The following is an 18,329-nucleotide window of genomic DNA, read 5'->3' on the forward strand; positions in this document are numbered from 1 at the left end:
CCGATGACTCAGATTGGTCAATTGGGTGGTCGGAACCACACGCCCCTGATTTCCAGAGTGATGATGAGGCAGACGACAATTTTGCAGTGCTGGTTCCTTGCTATAGGTTTGATTGCAAGGCGATGGAAGAGGGCCAAAATACTCACTTCTCAAGTGCCATCAAGAACCTCCCAAATAAGTATGCTAGTAATGTAAAATTTCTCTTTAATTTTAAGTTTCTGGTTTGTTCTACTTATCATGTTTTATAGATCTTATACATGGTTTGGTTAATTTTTATTTTTTTATTTTTTTTGGTTTGAGATAATAATAATAATATCAGAAATCAGAAATGGGAAAAGGAAAAGGAGAAATATCTTTCGTTTTGTAGTTTTATTGTTATGAGATGGATTATGACATTTTTATTTTGCTAAGGTAAGGCTGTGAAAATTGTTTGAAGTGTATAATACCATCTTACTAAAAAAAATAAAGATATTAACACCTAAAAATTAGTGCCAAGATTTTTAGGTGTCCTTAACCATTGTTGTGCACAAAATATAGGCAGATGAAGATATGCTTGCCACACTGATCTTTTAATAAAGGGGTAATAAAGAAGTAGTTTTAATCTTTACATGATATTGTTTTTTTTTTTTTTTCTTATTCTTTTTCTTGTCATTATCAAATTTGTATTTATGTTGTGTAACTGGATGCACTTATATTGGTATTGGTTTTACTACAACATGAAAATATCAATCAATGCTTGGTAACTATAAATATTACATTTGTTAGTTCCCTTAAATATCGTGATAGGCAGTGCTTTTGTACCGGTTGGTAAATTTATATGGTTCTGTAAGATAAATTAATTTGATGTCGATAATCAAATATATGCTGATAGAATTGATTGATTAATTTTTTTATTAAAGTTTAATTGAAATTATTTTGTATACAAATATTTATATACTGCGAAATTTTCAATTAATTTATGACTGTGATGATGGCATCATCAATGAATTTCTTTTGGTGTATTATGAGAAAAATTATGTGTAAATAACTTTTGTTTGATTGTGATAGTACTATTTGTGCCATATAAATGCAATCTGGATCACTAGAGATATTTAAACATGATAATTTAAATAGTAGTGTCTTTCATTTAATTGAAAATAGATTAAGGAATCTTTTGTGTTGATTATTATCTTTTTATAATCAATTAAAAGTTATTTTTAAAGTAACTTTGAATTTTGTGAGATAGGATGTCTTCAATCTTTATCTCCCTTGTCTAGTAGATTTGGTTTAACCCTGAATCATGTTCTTAATGTGGGAGTTTATCTTTTGAATTAGTAGAGATAATTCCATTTTTGGCCCAAATATTTTTGAATGAGTTATTATTTGTGACAGTGACACTTGTCTAGAAATAAATCATGTTGTTTGTGTTAATTTATGTATTATCACAAATGTGGGGGAGAGAGATTAATGGGAAAATTATGATAATGATTGACTTGTTAATCTTGTCCATGTCTACATATGTTGTAGAGTTGACAATTTGATATTAATTAGTTATCAAAGTGTTGATAAAAATGTGAACCTATGTGTTTTGACATAAGAGGAATTCTAATTATTCTTTGAAATAATGATTATAATTTGTGTGGTGACTGATAACTCCATAATGAAATATTATATGAGTAAAAATATTTCATGGGTAAAAGACACTTTGGTAATTGTCGATGAGTCACCAATACTGAATAAGACAAATAAGATGTAAATATATTTATACAATGATATTTATATTCCATGTTGAGTTTGGAATTAAGGGTTCCAGTAAACAAAAAGAAATTAATCATGGCAACAGAAATGTTATTTGATAAAGTGTTGTGGCCACAACCGGTATTAGTCATTTCTTCTTTATACTGCAAAAGCAAGTTATGAAGTCTAATTGTATTTTAGACAAATTAGTATTGTAATTATATTCACAAAGCAATTTACATCTTGTTATTTAGTTTAAGCACGTCAATTAATGATACATCCTGATTTATCTCAAAATTGTGGGGTTGTATTAATTATACACCAACAAGAAAAATTAAGTTTCCTTGGAATACTTAAATGTGGGGGTGCTTGGAGGATTTTACCAAAGTAACTGTTCCGATTGTAGGTCCACAAAGAATCTCAATTCTTTTTATAGGACATAGTTGGAGTAGAAGCAAAAATGGCTTCATTAACTCCTAAGGAACAACTCTATGTTTATTATTTGAAAATAGGAGTGACATAGAGTAACGATAAGTCTCGATGTGATCAAAGACTTAATACCATATGACATTTGCTTTCAGTTGTGAATATTGTCCAAGGATAATATAATGGATCCACTAACTACTCAATGATATATAATTGAGAATGTCAAACGAAAAATAGCGACCGCTAAATAAAAAGTTTGACCAGAAAGCAAATGAGGGAAAGTTCATCGAGGGGAATGTGATTAAAGACTATTACACTAGAGTCATCATAATGGTAACCCTACTTAGATGACTGGAGATCCCAAGAACTAAGTTCAAAGGGACAACTAAGTTATGTATGGCTCGCCAGAAATCACTAAAGGAGTCTATCTCCTATCCATTCCTATGATGAGAGTGATATCTGCAACATGTGTTGTATATAGGGGACTTAGGGTAAGCTATGCTTTTAATGATCACTTATATCTTGAAAATCCTTGAGGGGTATCTTTCAAGAGGAGTATTTAAGAGACTCGAAATAAGGATCACCTATATGAGTGTGAAGGGGCCGCTTCTATGAGAATTGAAAATGCTAAATTTTCTAAAGCACTCATGAAACACCAGGACTTGCCTAAGGCCAAAACGGGCACAACCGGGAGAACTAAACTGTGTCTAGAGATATTCTGTGTGAATTCTGTTGTCTTGGTGTCACGCCCCAAAATTTGGACAATTAAATATTAATTTAGGACTAAACCCCAATTAATATTCCATCATCCAAATCCTAAGAGTGAAATAAAAAACTAAACGCCAACCAAACCATCCACCATAAATTTCATAACCAACCAATACCTCAACATTAAAGTAACAATAAATAGTCAAAATAAACTTAAATAATGTATGGTTACAAACCAGGCGAAATTATTCCAATACTAAAGTCATAAAAAAATAATAAATACATAAACTACTAACAACCCTAAGCTCAAAAAAATAAAAGAAGTCCAAACGACATATCCTACGATCACAGTTATTTCTTGTCACCACCAAAGCCTCTACTAATCCTGCAAAGGAAGCTCAGCTGCGCTCAAACAGAACGCATCCGAATTGCCAAGAGACAAAACGGGTCAGTATACAGGTATACTAGTATGAGTACAAGAATTGGCACCCACGTGTCCACCAGACACAAACAAAAAGTACATTATTTCTTGTTACAGAACAAGACAAGTAGTTCCAACCGTACCGAGACGAATGTATAGTTTCTCGAGATACGGTGGCATTTAGTTTCTTGTTCGTACACAATGAAATATAAATTGATTATAAAATAGACAAAATAGAAATAAAAATATGGTGGGTCAGCCCTGCATAAAAAGTTAGTAAGACCCCCATCCTGCAAAACAAAGTTAGTATAATTTAATCTTAAGTAACCTGCTATAAAAGCATAAAAAAAAAAAAATAGCGTTTCAGGGTTAAATAATTCGAATTGACCAAAGCTCAAAGAACAAAAGTTGTACAGAATCAAATTTCCTAAAAGACAACCCGAACGAAATTAACAGAAATTGAACAGGTTGAGAGACAAACTTGATAGAAAAACCTAAATGGAATTCAATCGAAAAATCTGAAGCTGAAAATGAACAAAAACTTCTCTAAGATGATTTTTTTTCGGGAAAAGTTCAAAACACGAAAAGTGTGTAGAATAATGTTTTACTTCACTTTATGCGAAACCAATAAAAATAAGCCCGTTTAGTGGGGTTAAAACTGCATCTAACGTCTGCATTGCCAAAATGAATTAAAACTACTATAATCAGGATCATCCGATTATAAGTTCTAATCAATCTTTTTAATAAACAGTTACAACACAAAAGTTGTCCAAAATCACGTATACATGCCTCTGCTTAAATTTCATAATTTATTGAGGTCGACTACTATTTTTCAAGATGTACAAATCAATAAACTCATAATTAAATTTTTGTACCTTAACTCCACCACTTTGGCCCTCCCCTTCCGGCCTACACATATATCCCATGTGCCTCCCGTATACCTAACACCACTCCGAAGCCAAACTTGCACGGGGATATCGACCCGAGTTTGACTCACACTCCCCGGATGGTTAGCATATACGTACGCGCGCAAATCAAAACACTCGTCTACTCATGAGAACGAGGCAACAATATATATATACACAACATCTCACACATTAGAATAAACATAACAATGCCGAGCCTAAGGCATTCAAATAAATCTCATAATCCTCACTTTTTTTTATACACTCTTTCTCACCATCACTCAAATAAAACAACAATCCATGGAGTCATGGTAGAGTATAAGGAATTTATCTATAGGTTCTTAATTAATTTTAATTTCATATGACCATGAGTGTAATTACAACCATAAAATAAATCCATATAAAAATCCTAAACCTGGCATACACAACCAATCAAAATAATTAACATCAATTAATCAACTACATGCAAATACAAAATCAATCCAACATCAAATAAAAATAAATAAATAAAAATAACGAATCAATCCATCCTCTAACCAATATCTATGGATTCTAAGTTTATTTTAATTTTATATAATCATGAATGTGATTACAACCATAAAATAAATGCATAAAAGAAAAAAAAAAAAACCTAAACCTTGTATACACAACTAACCAAAACAATTAAAATCAATCAATCATCTATAAACCCTAAATCTTACATCTACAACTAATCAAAATAATTAAAATTAATGTATCATCTTTATGTAAAAACAAAATTAAACTAACATCAAACAAATAAAAATAAATAATTAATTAAAAACAACGAATTAAACATAAATCAAGGGAAGTGAGTTTTGTACTCACAATATTATTTTGAAGATCAAAGAATATTTAGAAAACTACTAGAGTCACCAAAACAAAACCCTAATCTTTCTTTTTCTTCCCTCTCCTCTTTTTTCCTTGTTGCCGCCCCTTTCTTTGTCTTCTTTGATTTCTCTCTCTCTCTCTCTCTCTCTCTCTCTCTCTCTCTCTCTCTCTCACGACTTGGTCTCTCTTTTCCTTTTGATCTCCTAAACCTAGTTGAATACTTCTATGTTATTATATATATAATAACCTAAGAGCTAGTATAACCTAATAATATTATACTATAAACCTAAATCTCAATATATAATAGCTTAATAAACTATAATATGTAGTAAATTTATTAATTACAACATTAAATGCCTTAGATATCACATTAAACCTTATGTAACCACCCAATTAATAATTACATCATTAAATCCATTAAATATCACATTAAATCTCATGTAACCACCCAATTAATAATTACAACATTAAATCCATTAAATATCACATTAACTCTCATGTGACCACACAATTAATAAAGTCAAAAATAAAATAAGATAATAATAACCATAATAATAATAAATAATTACTAAAGAAAATTAGGGTCGCTACAATTGGCTTATACAAACGGCTGAACAGTTCAAGGCATCACGTCCACTGATTAGCTAGGAAGTCCGATAGGCTTTCACTAGGGAAGGTTCAAAGTCAAAAACTACCTATCTCGATGCAAGGTATTTCCTTAATGTACTCTCTCTTTGTCTGCATATTGTTGCATATCCTTTCCGTAAATTTCATTCATGTGGGGGATTGTTGGAAATTTTGAATTTAAATTTACTCCAATGGTTGTGTCTCATGAGATGGAACGGTGTGTCCTATAAAAGGGTCACAGCCTTTCTAAAGAGTCACATAGAAGTCTATATATTCCATCTTCGGGTCACAATCTTTCTAAAGAGTCACATAGAAGTCTATATATTCCATCTCCCTCACTTCATTTTAAAAGTAGAATGGTCATTTCTTTTTTACTTTGCATTTATTATTCATATTTCTTGAGTCTAAGTTTCCTATAAAGAGAGTACATGCGCAGCGAAGTTCGTTAAGCTTGCAATAGTAGTGCTGCTAGTGCAAGATATTGATCGTTGTATCCTGGGAGATAGACGTCCATTGAATCCTAAACACTGGTGGGAGGACGAATCTGTCTTAAAGAAAAAGTGTCACACACTCGACTCGATCAAGTTTTATCAATTTATGTATTGTAAGTTTTGTTACGTTGTTTTGTCAATTTATTTCAGTTTTGATTTTTCCCAAAAACTGTTTACATATTTTTAAATTATATTATCCATGTAGTTTGGTATAATTTTTCCAACAGTTTCTTCAGATGAGGATGATTAGCTATCATCATCATTAGTTGACATATTAATATCATAATTAAAGTGTTGTAAAAGGGTTTCATGTTCTAGATAAGTTTCTCTTATCTGATCTAGTAGCCTATTTCTTTCATCAATACCTAAATCTAGATCTTTATATAATTTTCTTTAATAATCTAATATTTCAACAATATTTTCAAATTTAGTCCTATTATAGGTATTGGTTTGAAGTACCATAATATCTTCTGTATCATAAAATAGCCTAGGAATGGAGTTATCTCCTGGAGTATTCATTCCATCATTGTTTATGAAGGATATGATTTCTAATTTTGTCACCAAATTATTTATTTGGGTTTTTGCTTTTTTGTTTAAGTTAATATTTATTATAGAACCTAAATTGTCTATTTTATATTCTATAGACTCAACTTTGATTTCTAGATAGTTTTGATTTATTTTTTGATTTTTATCTAATTTAGAATACCAAGAACACATAATATCAGTAATATTATTTAAACTAGAATGCGAACTATTTATATTTGCAGACTCTTTAGTAATATGCAAGCTATGGTCTTATTTATTATTAACACTATTTTTTGTATTTCCAAAGCATATTATATCTCAAGGGTTAATTGTCATTATAGATTATTGTTGGTACCTAAGACCCTCCTAATGTATTTATCTGATGCTTAAAACCTTTCTTTATGATCTTAAAGACTTAAAAAGCCTAATTATGGCCACTAGTCAAAAGATCTTAATGAGTATATGGACTTTAACATACACTAAGCATATAGATTTTACAACAACTATAAAAGAAACAAATAATTATGAAAATATAAAATACAAATGATACACAATTAAAAACTAAACTGGACTAATAATATTTTTTTGATTTTGAAATTTTTATTTTATTTATTTATTTATTTATATCATTAAGCACACCATACACTATTATCAAAATTTATACATAGACATAAATACTTACATAGTTTGATCTTACTTTCAAAAGCTCTTCACCAAGTTTTGATACCAATTACAAATAAAGGAAATAAGCTTTCTACTACTATTCTACTATGTTTATTGAGTTAAGCAACAAAAACAGAACAAGGAAAGGAGAAGTTTCGGCAATGAAGATGGAGAGAATTTACATTGATTTATTCATTGGTTTGAATGCCAATTTATAGAATACATCTTGTTTATACAAACAAAAATCAAAAGTCATCGTAATCCAAAAAGTCTATCCTAACATTATTACATATCTAATTTGTTGACACCAATACGGCCAAAAACTTTACAACTTTCTACAAAGTCTACAAACCTAGATATAGACTTATACAAAGTTTCCACACAAAATTAAGTACAAAGACAAAAAAATCTTTAGAAAAAAAAATGAAAAACTACAATTATTTGCCATATGCTGATACACAAATGACACTCTTGTTCTTTTCCTTGGATATTAATATAAAATAAATTAAAAATATACTTTATGAAATTTATTTAAAATAGAAATTGTTCTCTATAATTTTAAAAATTAGATTATATCCGTCAAATTTTAAATTACATAACAAAAGAGTCTTTTTATTAATAAATTATAAAGTTAATTAATTTTTTTAATAATGTCAAAATATATTTTAATTAATAATACAAGTAATTTTATTATTGTATAAAAGAGTAATTAGAAATTTTATTTTTATAATTAATTCTGTTAAATAAATTTTTTTAATGAAAAAATATTTATAATTTTCTAAATCACAAAGACAGTCGGTATTTTAAGTAAATATGAAAGTGTATTCGCAATTGGGAGTGGCTTGTCTCTAGTTGAAATTTCAACTGGACTAAATAGTTGAGATCTATGATCGGTAGGAAATATTAAACGAAAGGCTCTGATCTATAAGAGTCATTAAACGGAAGACTCTTATCAATAAAAGTCTTTGAAAAAAATTTAACTAGATCTTATTTTTATAAATTCTTATTAGTAAGAGCCTTTCGTTTAATAACTCTTATCGGTTGGAGATCTCAATTATCTGATCCAGTTTAACTTTCAATTGGTGACAAGCCAAATCGTTTGTAAATTACCCTAATACTACTAAGCCCTTGTTTGGGAAGTGTTGGCCAGTTGACTTTTTAGCTATTTTAACTTGACTAAAATAGTTATATTTAAGAAATTGATTTTTTTTTAATAATTAATTCGATGGTTGTAAAAAAAAAATATATAAATATAAATTAAATATGATATTTTATTTTATTCACTATTTTAATTTATTTTATCTTTTAGTAAACTATTTTAAACAAACTTTCTTTCTAAACACCTCCTAATTGTAAATTTTATCACAAATATAACTACAATTATTTTGCCTATGTTTGGGGAGTGGTTTTTTAGATTTTTTTTTTTTTTGGCTAAAATAGTCCTCCTAAAAAAAATAGACTTTTTAACCTAATAAGACAAAATATCACATCTAACCCATAATTATTATATTCTTTCTCTCACAAAAAAATTAAAAATAAAAAATCTTTCCCAACCCAGACTTTTTAACTCAAAGCTAAAATAACTAAAAATATAAAAAAATCAAAAAACCAACCACTACCCAAACGAAGCCTTTATGGCCCCGTTTGTTTGGGATTATAGGGAGGAGATTGGGTTTGATAGTGAGGAGGAGATTAAAAATGGGGTGTTTGTTTTGAGAGATAGGGAGGGGATTAATAATCTCTTGATATTAGTAAGGAGGAGGAAGGGGAATTGGTAAGGAGGAGATAGAGATGGTATTAGAAAAATAGTGAGGGGATTAGAAATTTTTTTATTTTTTTTATTTTTTATATATTAGAAATTTTTTTAAATATAATATTTAATTTTTTATATTTTTTATTTATTTTATTATTTTATATAAAAATAATTTAACAATTCCTCACTATTAATCAATTCACTAACAATCCTCTCACTATTAATATCGTTAATATGAATCTCCTCCATTCTATCTCTCTAAAAACAAACGGATCCTATACGTTTGTCCTTAATATGAATCTCCTCCATTCTATCTCTCTATAAACAAACGTGTCCTATATGTTTATAACTATCTACTCCATCACAAGTCTCCACCATCAACACAGTTATGAACCTGCACAGGATCATAACTCTTTTCTTTCTTCCCCTGCTAACCAGTCTCCGTCTCATCCTCCATTTCCGAGCGGCGGCATAAGGCGGCTCCGTCTTTTGTCTCCACCGTCTGATTAGACGTCGGATCTCAGACCACTCATCGTCACCGCTTCCATTGAAGCCCTCGGATCTTGATCATCGCAGAGGCTTATCTCCATCTACAAGCAGACAACTTGTGATTCCATTTTAGGGTAAACATTATTATTTTCTCTGTTCTTGATTCTTGTAACTTTGTTTTCTTGACCAATTCTAACATGTGGCTTATATATTCAAGACTTTGCTGCGAATTCCACTTCGCAATTTCCCATTCTTTGTTTGATTTGGTGGTTGTTTTGGTTCCATTTACATGTTAGCTTATCATACTACGCACAACTTTGAAATTTGTTGAGATTACTCTCTCATACTATTATATTTTATACAAAGAGATTGCTTTCATTTATTAATTCTGATATGATTTTTAAATCCAAATTTTTCTTTTCAAAACCCAATAACCTTGTCAAAAATACAATCAACAACCCCCTTTGGATCTGTGTGGGCCCTACACATACATGAATGGGTTCCACACATACATCAATGATGGAGATCCAAAGGGCGTTGTGGGGGTCTCCAAAAAGGGGTCTCAAACATTTTTCAAACACAATTATGATCTGGAATGGAAAGTGCTAGAAGATTAACTTGGAATAGGAACTTGGAACATGGGCTTCATTCCCATTATTGTCTATTTGATGTGATTTAGAATTTTGAGCTATGAGTTAGTTAATGAGAGGGAGTTTATTTGCTTGTATGGTGTACGTGTATGTAGTGTTCTTTTGACCCATATTACTCATTTTTTGATCTCCTCTTCACCCCGTGTTGGGTAATTGAATTTTGTATTGGTAGATGTATGGGAGTGAAAAATGGTTTGAGGCTTTCAAAGATTTTACTTTGGAGTAAATTAACAACTATGTTTCAATGAAACTTCTCTATCATTCTTTGAAATATGGAAGGTTCTTATAGTTTATAAAACTTTGGAGGGTGACTTGAGCACTTACTCTACAGAACCATGCTAGCTACATCATATCTGATAATGGTTCGAAATTAATCATGGCCTTGTTGGGTGTTGATGTTCCTGCTTTTGTTGTGGGTTTAGGGTTTTTCCATGTAGGGCTTTTGTTGTTTTCATATGAGTGATGTGAGTTTTCTCTTTCTTAGTTGTATTTTCCTCTCTCATCAGTTCTCACTCTCTACCAAACCTACACGCCATCATTTTTGGGTTTGAGTAACAACTTCTAATTGGGTATGTATCAAGCAGCAATCAATAACAGCTACATTCCTAATCTTCATGTGCTATAGTTTTCAGAATATTTGCCGTCATTTGATACAAATTTTCAATGATTTTATTTGGGAATTTTTTCCCCTCATTCTTTGAATTTGGAACTCTATTAATGATAGTCTTGTCAATATACAATCTTTGGTGATTTTCTTTCCCTCTTTTAAGTGTTGGTGGTGGTTGTCTTTAGTTTTTATAGAATTTTCCAAATTACATAGTTAATTTTGAATTGTTTTATGTCTTATTCACCCAAGGTTTTTTTTTAATTGTTGAAAAGGATTGGTGATTCTAGCATCGATCTCAGAAGTAGAGCAAGGGTAACAGTTTTTCCTTATTTAAATATTTAGTTTCCATTTTATTCTTGTGGTTATTGTTTATCTTCTTGATTAGCCACATTGATTTGTAATATATGTTGTTGTTGGTCTTATGCAGACTTTTTACTCTTTTTGTACCTTTTAAAGGTCCCGAAGAGCTTCCCAAGTGGAACTATGATGGATGATGCCAAGCTCATGGAGAAAAGTGTTAATTGATCATATTGTATGTCATCTTGTTTTCATTTTTTTTTTCTTATTATATTGATTGCTCTTTTCTGGTATTATTTTCCATCTTTTGCTAGATTTAAATTTAAATGAAATGGGTGCTTGCTTTTGTAATTTGGTTATATAACATGACAATCCTGAACCAATTTTTAAAGATCCATTTTGGTGGGGTGACAATATATTGGTAGTGGTGAATTAAGCCTGTATTTTCCATTCAATTTTGTTTGGTTTTGGGGAATTTTCATTATGATGTGGTAAACAAATTTTGTTTGGCTGTCTTTCTCATTATATTGTCTTCTTAATTGTGCATGTGTCAATATTTTTCTATACTCTATTTTATGTTTTCTTGCTATTCATATTCTAAGTCTATCATGTTTTTTAAAAAATTATAATATTGACTTTTGTAATACTTTTTTTTTTTTCCTCTCTAAGAGTTCTTAAACATGTTATAATTCCCCAATACACGTGGACGTTAGGATCATGCATCTTTCACAAATTATAGTTGAACAACCAGAATTTTGCTTTGGGTATTTATTTATGTAATTAATTAATTAATTCTTGTATATAATAAGAGGGAGTTGTCATTGCTACAGTGCATTGGCTCCCTTTTCCAGTTGCCAATTTTACTCTTGCTTTTGTGAGCTTTCCATGTGGACTTTACTTTAGGCACTTTGGACTGTTTGGTAAATTCACATGCTTTTCTATTGGCAGCTGGATTAGCATCTAATAAGACAACTGTTGGATTAGCAAGAGAAGTAACAAGGATTGACAAGTTCAATAGCGGGAAAGGCGAACTGAGCAATGGTAATCTCCATTGGCTACTCTTGATTGTTGTAGGTAAAATTTTGGCGTTTGTCAAACAAGCAACCATCACGTGTTGCATCTATTAATCCGACAACTGTATATGATTCTTTGAGATTATCTTTTCACTTTTGCTCTTAGTGTTAATCTTATTGTTCTTTGCTAGCTGACTCCAAAATTAGGGTTTTGTACAGAGAATTGGGGATATTTTGGCATAAATAGAGGTTAATTTTGCATTGCCAGTTTGTTCTGTTATTCCTGATTTTTTTATGGGACTTGTTAAGTTGAAGTATTTACTAGCATAACCACGTTGTTGAGCATAATTTGTTGATCACGTATGCTTTAGCTGCTCACAAATGCTTTACCTACTTTTGTTGGTTTGTCAGTATAGAGGCATAACTCGTCACCTTGCCACACATTTTGGATTATACATGCTTAACACAGAAATCATATACCATTTGCTAGAATGCTTATCTAAAGGATAAAAATACTATTGACATTGCTCTTTAAAGGCTAATGGTTCACTTGGCTACATATGTATGCCACTATAACCTGTTAAAAGTATGTGAAGTTGTATTGCTTCCATTATTGCTGCAAATGGTTGGATTAACTTACTGACAAAAAGAGCAATGGACTTTACTAACAAAAAGAGCAAATTTTTAAACAGCAATGGACTTTACTGACAAAAAGAGATTGAATCCAAATATAAACATTAGTATGTGATTCACATAAACAATACAGTTCAACAAGAATTAAATTCGTATATCTATATGTGTGTGTGATTGTGTGAGAGGGTACTAATGAATTAAAATGAGGCTTTATTAACTCATCAAACATACTCCTGTTTATGGTGTTAATTTCCAAGTCAACTAGTGGGTCTGCCCAGAAGAATGCAAGGAAGGTTCAATGACTTTGAAATTTCACTTTCCACAACATTCAATTTCAATTTCAATTTCAATTATAAAAAGGCAAACAAATTGTCAATTCAACTTCACCAATTTCGTTTCAACATTTTGTCAAACACATGGTGAGCAAGAGAGTGGAAAATAACTACAATAAAAAGCATAGACCAAACAACAGCAACAAATAAACTACCAACAACAACAATAGCAACATCATCACACACAAACTAATTGATTAAAAGAAAATTAGAATTGAATGGAAGTACGGTTAAGAATCATTATGTAGGACAATAGAAGAATTAATTGGATTTAATAGGGTGTGCTCCAATGGTTGAGAGAGAGAGAGAGAGAGAGAGAGAGAGAAGGGGAAATACTAGGGTGTGCTCCAATGGTTGTTGCGAGCGAGAAATAGAGAGAAAAAACGCTGCTCTTGCAACAAATAGATAGAAGAGAAGCTCCAACGCTCTGATTTATAACCAAAAAAAAAAAAATCCTTTGTTATAAAACCCTAGAAATTGGGTGAAGATATATATATATATATATAAAGAGAGAGTGGAAGAGGCTGAAAATACCTGGTGTGCACTGGAGGAGATGCAAATCAAAGTAGCTACTGTTGTCCGTTGCTGGTAGGGAGATGGGTGGTACCGTCGCCGGTGGGGAGGTGGGTTGTACTGTCGCCGGTGAGGAGGTGGGTGCTCGTGTGCGATAGTGGTGGACAGTGGCCGATAGGAGGGTCACCTGCGATGGAGAGAGAGAGAGAGAGAGAGAAGAGGGATGATGAGAGAGTGAAATGGAGGAGGACTGACAGAGAGTAATTAATGGACAAAGTTTGATCAATGCTGACTGAATTTTTTTTAGTAGCCAAAACCTTAGTTAACGGCGACTAAATATTATTTTAGTCACTAAAAGAAGTAATTTGGCAACTAAACATTTTGGTCGCCAATTGATTTTATAAATCCCTCCAAAATTCGAAATTTTCCCTTCAAATATTTTAATTCCTTGGTGACTAAAATATTTTTTAGTCGCTAAAAATAAAGGAAAATGTTTGAGGGCCACAATTTTTTTGGCCACAATGGCTCAAAACTGTCAAAACGACGTCGTTTTGAGTGCAAAACATGCCAAAACGACGTCGTTTTGGCAGTTTTGATTCATTGTGGCCCCAAAAATTGTGGCCCTCTAGCATTGTTGAAAAATAAATTTGGTCGTCAAAGATAAAAAGTAAATTTTTATTTTTTATTCGGCGACAAAAAAATTTTAGCAACCAAAACTAGCTATACAGCGATCATTTTTTAGTCGCTGAAAATAAATTTTTGGTTCCTTAACTTTTTATTCGCCAAAACTCTGAAAGTAAATTTTTGTTTTTCATTCGCCGACTAAAAAATTTTAGTAGCCAAAACTATCTATACAGCGACTAAAACATTTTTTAGTCGCCAATTGTGTCATTTTTAGCGACTAAATTTTTTTTTAGTCACCAATTGTGCCATTTTTAGCGACTAAATTTTTTTTTAGTCGCCAATAATCAATATTTCCCGAGTAAAAAAAATTAGTAGCAAAATATTGTACTTTTGCCGGCTAAAAAAAATTTTGGTCGCCAATGCCACACGTTTTGGTGACTAAATTTTTTTTAGTCCCTAAATTTGGTCGTTAAAAGTGCATTTTGTTGTAGTGTAGGGTTTTATTATCTTTCTCTCCCCTGTAGAAACCCTAGCGTTGAAACTCCCATCCCCAACAACAACAATCACCATCAGTGTTGGATCTGCCATCACCGATCCGCCGTTGTTGCCCGTCACGCAGCACCTCCATCTGCCGCAGAACCACCACCTCAGTGCCGGCGATGGCAGATCTTGAAGGACGACCAAACCCTAGAGAGCTACGGGTAATTCAATCGATTCTCACCGTATATGTGAATGTAGATATAGGTATTAGCATTGAAATTTGAGTTAATTTTGTTGGAATTAGCTGAATCTACAAGTCTAGGTGTTGCAATTTCTGGATTTATTGTGCATTGATTTAATTACTTACAAGGGATTGCAATTTGTATAGTTTTGGTAAGCAAGTGATTAAGTATTGTTTGTATGCAATTTCTGGATTTTTTGCTTTTTTGTTTAGTGCATGATTGTTTATTTGTTTGTTCTTCATCTGTGTGTGTTTTGTACCCCTTTTTCTCTATGTTCTGTTGCTATTTGTAATTCCATTCACTTTTGTATTTTTATGTTGGTCACTGATGTGCTGTGAATCCGGACAACAAGGTATGTAAAATTCTTGTCTTTCACTTTTCTGTTTTCTACGGAAGTGTTGAACTGAAAGACTATTTCATTCAATCCCTTTCTCCATCCACTCAATATTAGATTTGGACTCATTTGAAGAGTTGAAAGTGCTTCCAGCAAGGAAATCATGTTTCAGGTTAAATTTCAGTGGCCAAGTTATAAAGTTTATATGAACAAATATAAATAAAATATTGATGATTTTTTATTGTTTGTAAAGCTGGCACATTTACACTTCTATCTGCACTTCATAGACTAGTAATTATGATCTGCTTGGAAAAATAATATTGCTCTTGCATATGTGTTACTTTTTATACTGGTTTCGAAAGTGGAATTCCAAAAGAAATCATAGCTTGCACCAACTTTAATATTATCAAGCTTCTGTTTTGTTGTGTTCTTTGCCAAGCATGCTTGGTCAGTATCAAAACTCAACTGTTTCCTTCCTTCATTGATAATATACTTTATTCCTTCTGTCATTTTCAGCTTGTATGAAAAGATTGTGGAGGGAATCAGAGTTTAGCACTTAAACAATCTCCTTTATTAAGAAAGAGATAATGATAGGACTTCTTCAAAGGTACTTTAGTTGAACTTTATTTTTTGTGTGATTATTGTTGGGTCTTGCTTTTCCAGTTACTTCCACTGTTAATATTGGCTAAATTTTTGTTTTTCCATAATCATTTGATGGCCAAGAAGAAAAATGAAAGAAAAGAAGAAATTGGAAATTTACAATGGTTTCTCAACAATTATAAAAGAATTCTATTATTCTTTTTTTATTCAGGGGAAATAATCATTTCGAGAGAAGTTGTATACAATGTTTGTAAAATGCCTGCAAAAACACCCAAAACATGCATTAGTTTCTTCAATTGTCATATTCTTTTATTAGTTTTTGTTTTTCTTTAAATATAAATGTTTTAATTACTCATTTTAAGGAAGGACTGTAGACTGTATTAGTGGACATGATGACAATTAATTGTCATACAACTCACAGGACACCCTACTTTCTTCTTGGATTACAGAACAGGATGCCATGACAGGGCACTAATATTCTTTAGTCCAAAAAAGCAAAAGATTTGGGTTGTGTTTGGTTAACACTTTAGAAGTACAAATTACTTTTTTGTATACTTTCAAAATGCCATTAAAACTGTCTCTGACTAGATCACTATCTTTTCGCTTCCTTTTTTATAATTGACTACATACTCCTAAGGCCATTGGACCAGATCTTTTCTTGCGATTCCCCAAAATCCGAGTGTTTATCAAAACCCCAATGAATGCATGGGCATGGCAGGGCAGAGAAGAAGGTAATGAAGAACGGAGAGAGAGGGTTTATCGATTCTTCAACTATTTGTTCACAATGGTTCTTGTATTGCAGTCTTGGAGGTAAATTTTGCCTGTTAGTCGTGAAGTCATAGAAGGTGTTTCTCATTTTGATTTCAATCTGAGAAATGTGTTAACCTTGAATTATTGTTTGTTTAGGTCACAGTGGTTATTATGCTTAGTAGAATCAACGTTGAGTTGAGAAATGAAAATGTTGATGCCAATCTATTTTTTTCCTGCAGAGAATGGATCCAACCCCACAATGGCAGTTGCAGCAACTGCTGCGGGTGATCAGCAATTGCAGCAGACTGCAAATGTATCTGAGAAAGAGAAAGAGAGAGAAACATCAATAGCAAGTAACGACATTGGCAATGGAAGTGGCAAAGAAAGCCCCCATTTGCATGAAGAAAGTGATTTACCAGAAAGGTATTTACTTTTTGGATCAACAGAAATGCAACCCATAATAGCAATCCTCATGTTTTTAATTAGATTTTCCTTAATTATTAGCTTTTTGCAATCCCCTGGCTTTTCTGGGTTTATTCTACTTTGGGGTTTGAAATAATCTCTTTTTAAGTTTGCATTTATTGTTTTGAAAATGTTGTTGTATTTGAATGTAGCTTGGAACACAACGTCCCTGCTAGTCCCTTTGCATCTCCTAAAGCTGCTGTGGACTTCTTTGATGATAAGTTAGCCATAATTGGATGATTTAGTTTAAGTTTTACAGGGATTTTTTTGTGGCTCCTTTTCTTCAATCTCACCACTATTGTTACTCTTAAAGGTATGAAGAAGTTCTCCTCATTCGTTTGTTATTTAAATCCTTTTATTTTCATTTCAGCTTTCAATCTCTTACTCAATTCATTGTTATTTACATGGCTTATTCCAATTATCTGTTTTCCATAACCTATGTTGATTGCATGAAGTTAAGAAGCAAACTTTGGGTGATTGTCAGATCTAAATCAGCACAGCAACAGAGGTTAGCTGCTGCTTCTCAGCTCATGGCTCCTCCACCCCCACCCCCTTCACTCTGCTGTAGCCGCAAACAAATGCATGAATCTCCTCCTCCAGCCACAGCAAAGTGATACCTAAAGGTACATATATACATCATATATTCGTTCGGGTTTAGCCTATATTGATTTAAGTTTGGCATAATTTCACTAGTTTACTCGTTAGTGTTTAGGAAAGATTTGGAAAGGGGTTCGTGGATTTGGCTGCAGCAGTGGATCGTTGTTACAGTATCTTATGTCAATGAGAATTATCATTGTTATTTATTTGCCTTTGATGGTTGTAATTTTATACACAATGGATCTTTTTGCATCTGAGGAACTCTTTGTAACTTCAATTTACAGTCTGAGTCCAGATTTGTTTACAAATTTGCTTTTATGATCTGGTTTGTGCTCAGCTCATGTATGGATTTAAACTTGCTGAGACTCCGACATAAACAGTGTTGAACTCGGTCAGACTTCATCGACGGTGACATGAACAGTCCTGAACTCGATTATTTGGCCATTCTAGTCCTTGTTCCACACCTAGTGGGAGCACCGCTTTTCGAAGCTTTCTCATTGTTCATTGATATTGCAATGGTAAACATTAGAGAAATCAGTTGAATATTTGTTATGCTCTCTTTTCTTTTTCTTTTTTGGTTTAACTTTCAAATTTTGAATTATTGTTGTGATCCTGTGTTAGA

The 18,329-nt window shown here is 31.9% G+C and overlaps 1 protein-coding gene across 50 annotated transcripts; it reads left to right on the plus strand.

The window, feature by feature from the left end:
* Positions 1-9,427: 9,427 nt before the first annotated feature.
* Positions 9,428-18,252, plus strand: LOC114300824 (uncharacterized). 50 transcript variants are annotated; one of them, XM_082894231.1, is made up of 11 exons: positions 9,458-9,707; positions 11,103-11,142; positions 11,258-11,362; positions 12,076-12,168; positions 14,767-14,943; positions 15,815-15,905; positions 16,549-16,708; positions 16,888-17,071; positions 17,370-17,423; positions 17,595-17,733; positions 17,816-18,252. In XM_082894231.1, exons 7-9 carry the CDS (start codon positions 16,600-16,602, stop codon positions 17,419-17,421), a joined length of 345 nt encoding a protein of 114 aa, XP_082750357.1. In that variant the 5' UTR covers positions 9,458-9,707; positions 11,103-11,142; positions 11,258-11,362; positions 12,076-12,168; positions 14,767-14,943; positions 15,815-15,905; positions 16,549-16,599; the 3' UTR covers positions 17,422-17,423; positions 17,595-17,733; positions 17,816-18,252. The 50 variants fall into 50 exon arrangements, with proteins under 50 accessions (XP_082750328.1, XP_082750357.1, XP_082750334.1 ...); XM_082894208.1 differs by having other exon boundaries at positions 11,080-11,142; positions 17,263-17,423; positions 17,816-18,015; XM_082894241.1 differs by having other exon boundaries at positions 9,461-9,707; positions 11,287-11,362; positions 16,536-16,629; positions 17,263-17,423; positions 17,816-18,015.
* The last annotated feature ends 77 nt before the right edge of the window (positions 18,253-18,329 follow it).

This window comes from Camellia sinensis, chromosome 11, assembly GCF_055761805.1.
Source record: "Camellia sinensis isolate YWXY chromosome 11, ASM5576180v1, whole genome shotgun sequence".
Classification (NCBI taxonomy): domain Eukaryota; kingdom Viridiplantae; phylum Streptophyta; class Magnoliopsida; order Ericales; family Theaceae; genus Camellia; species Camellia sinensis.

What these genes read in the sequence shown, in the direction of transcription:
- LOC114300824 (XM_082894202.1), top strand. Translation starts at nt 16,600, where the DNA reads ATGCATGGGCATGGCAGGGCAGAGAAGAAGGTAATGAAGAACGGAGAG. An exon ending in CTTGTATTGCAGTCTTGGAG is followed by an intron (nt 16,709 to 16,887) that starts GTAAATTTTGCC and finishes TTTTTCCTGCAG; the next exon opens with AGAATGGATCCAACCCCACA. An exon ending in GAAAGTGATTTACCAGAAAG is followed by an intron (nt 17,072 to 17,262) that starts GTATTTACTTTT and finishes ATTTGAATGTAG; the next exon opens with CTTGGAACACAACGTCCCTG.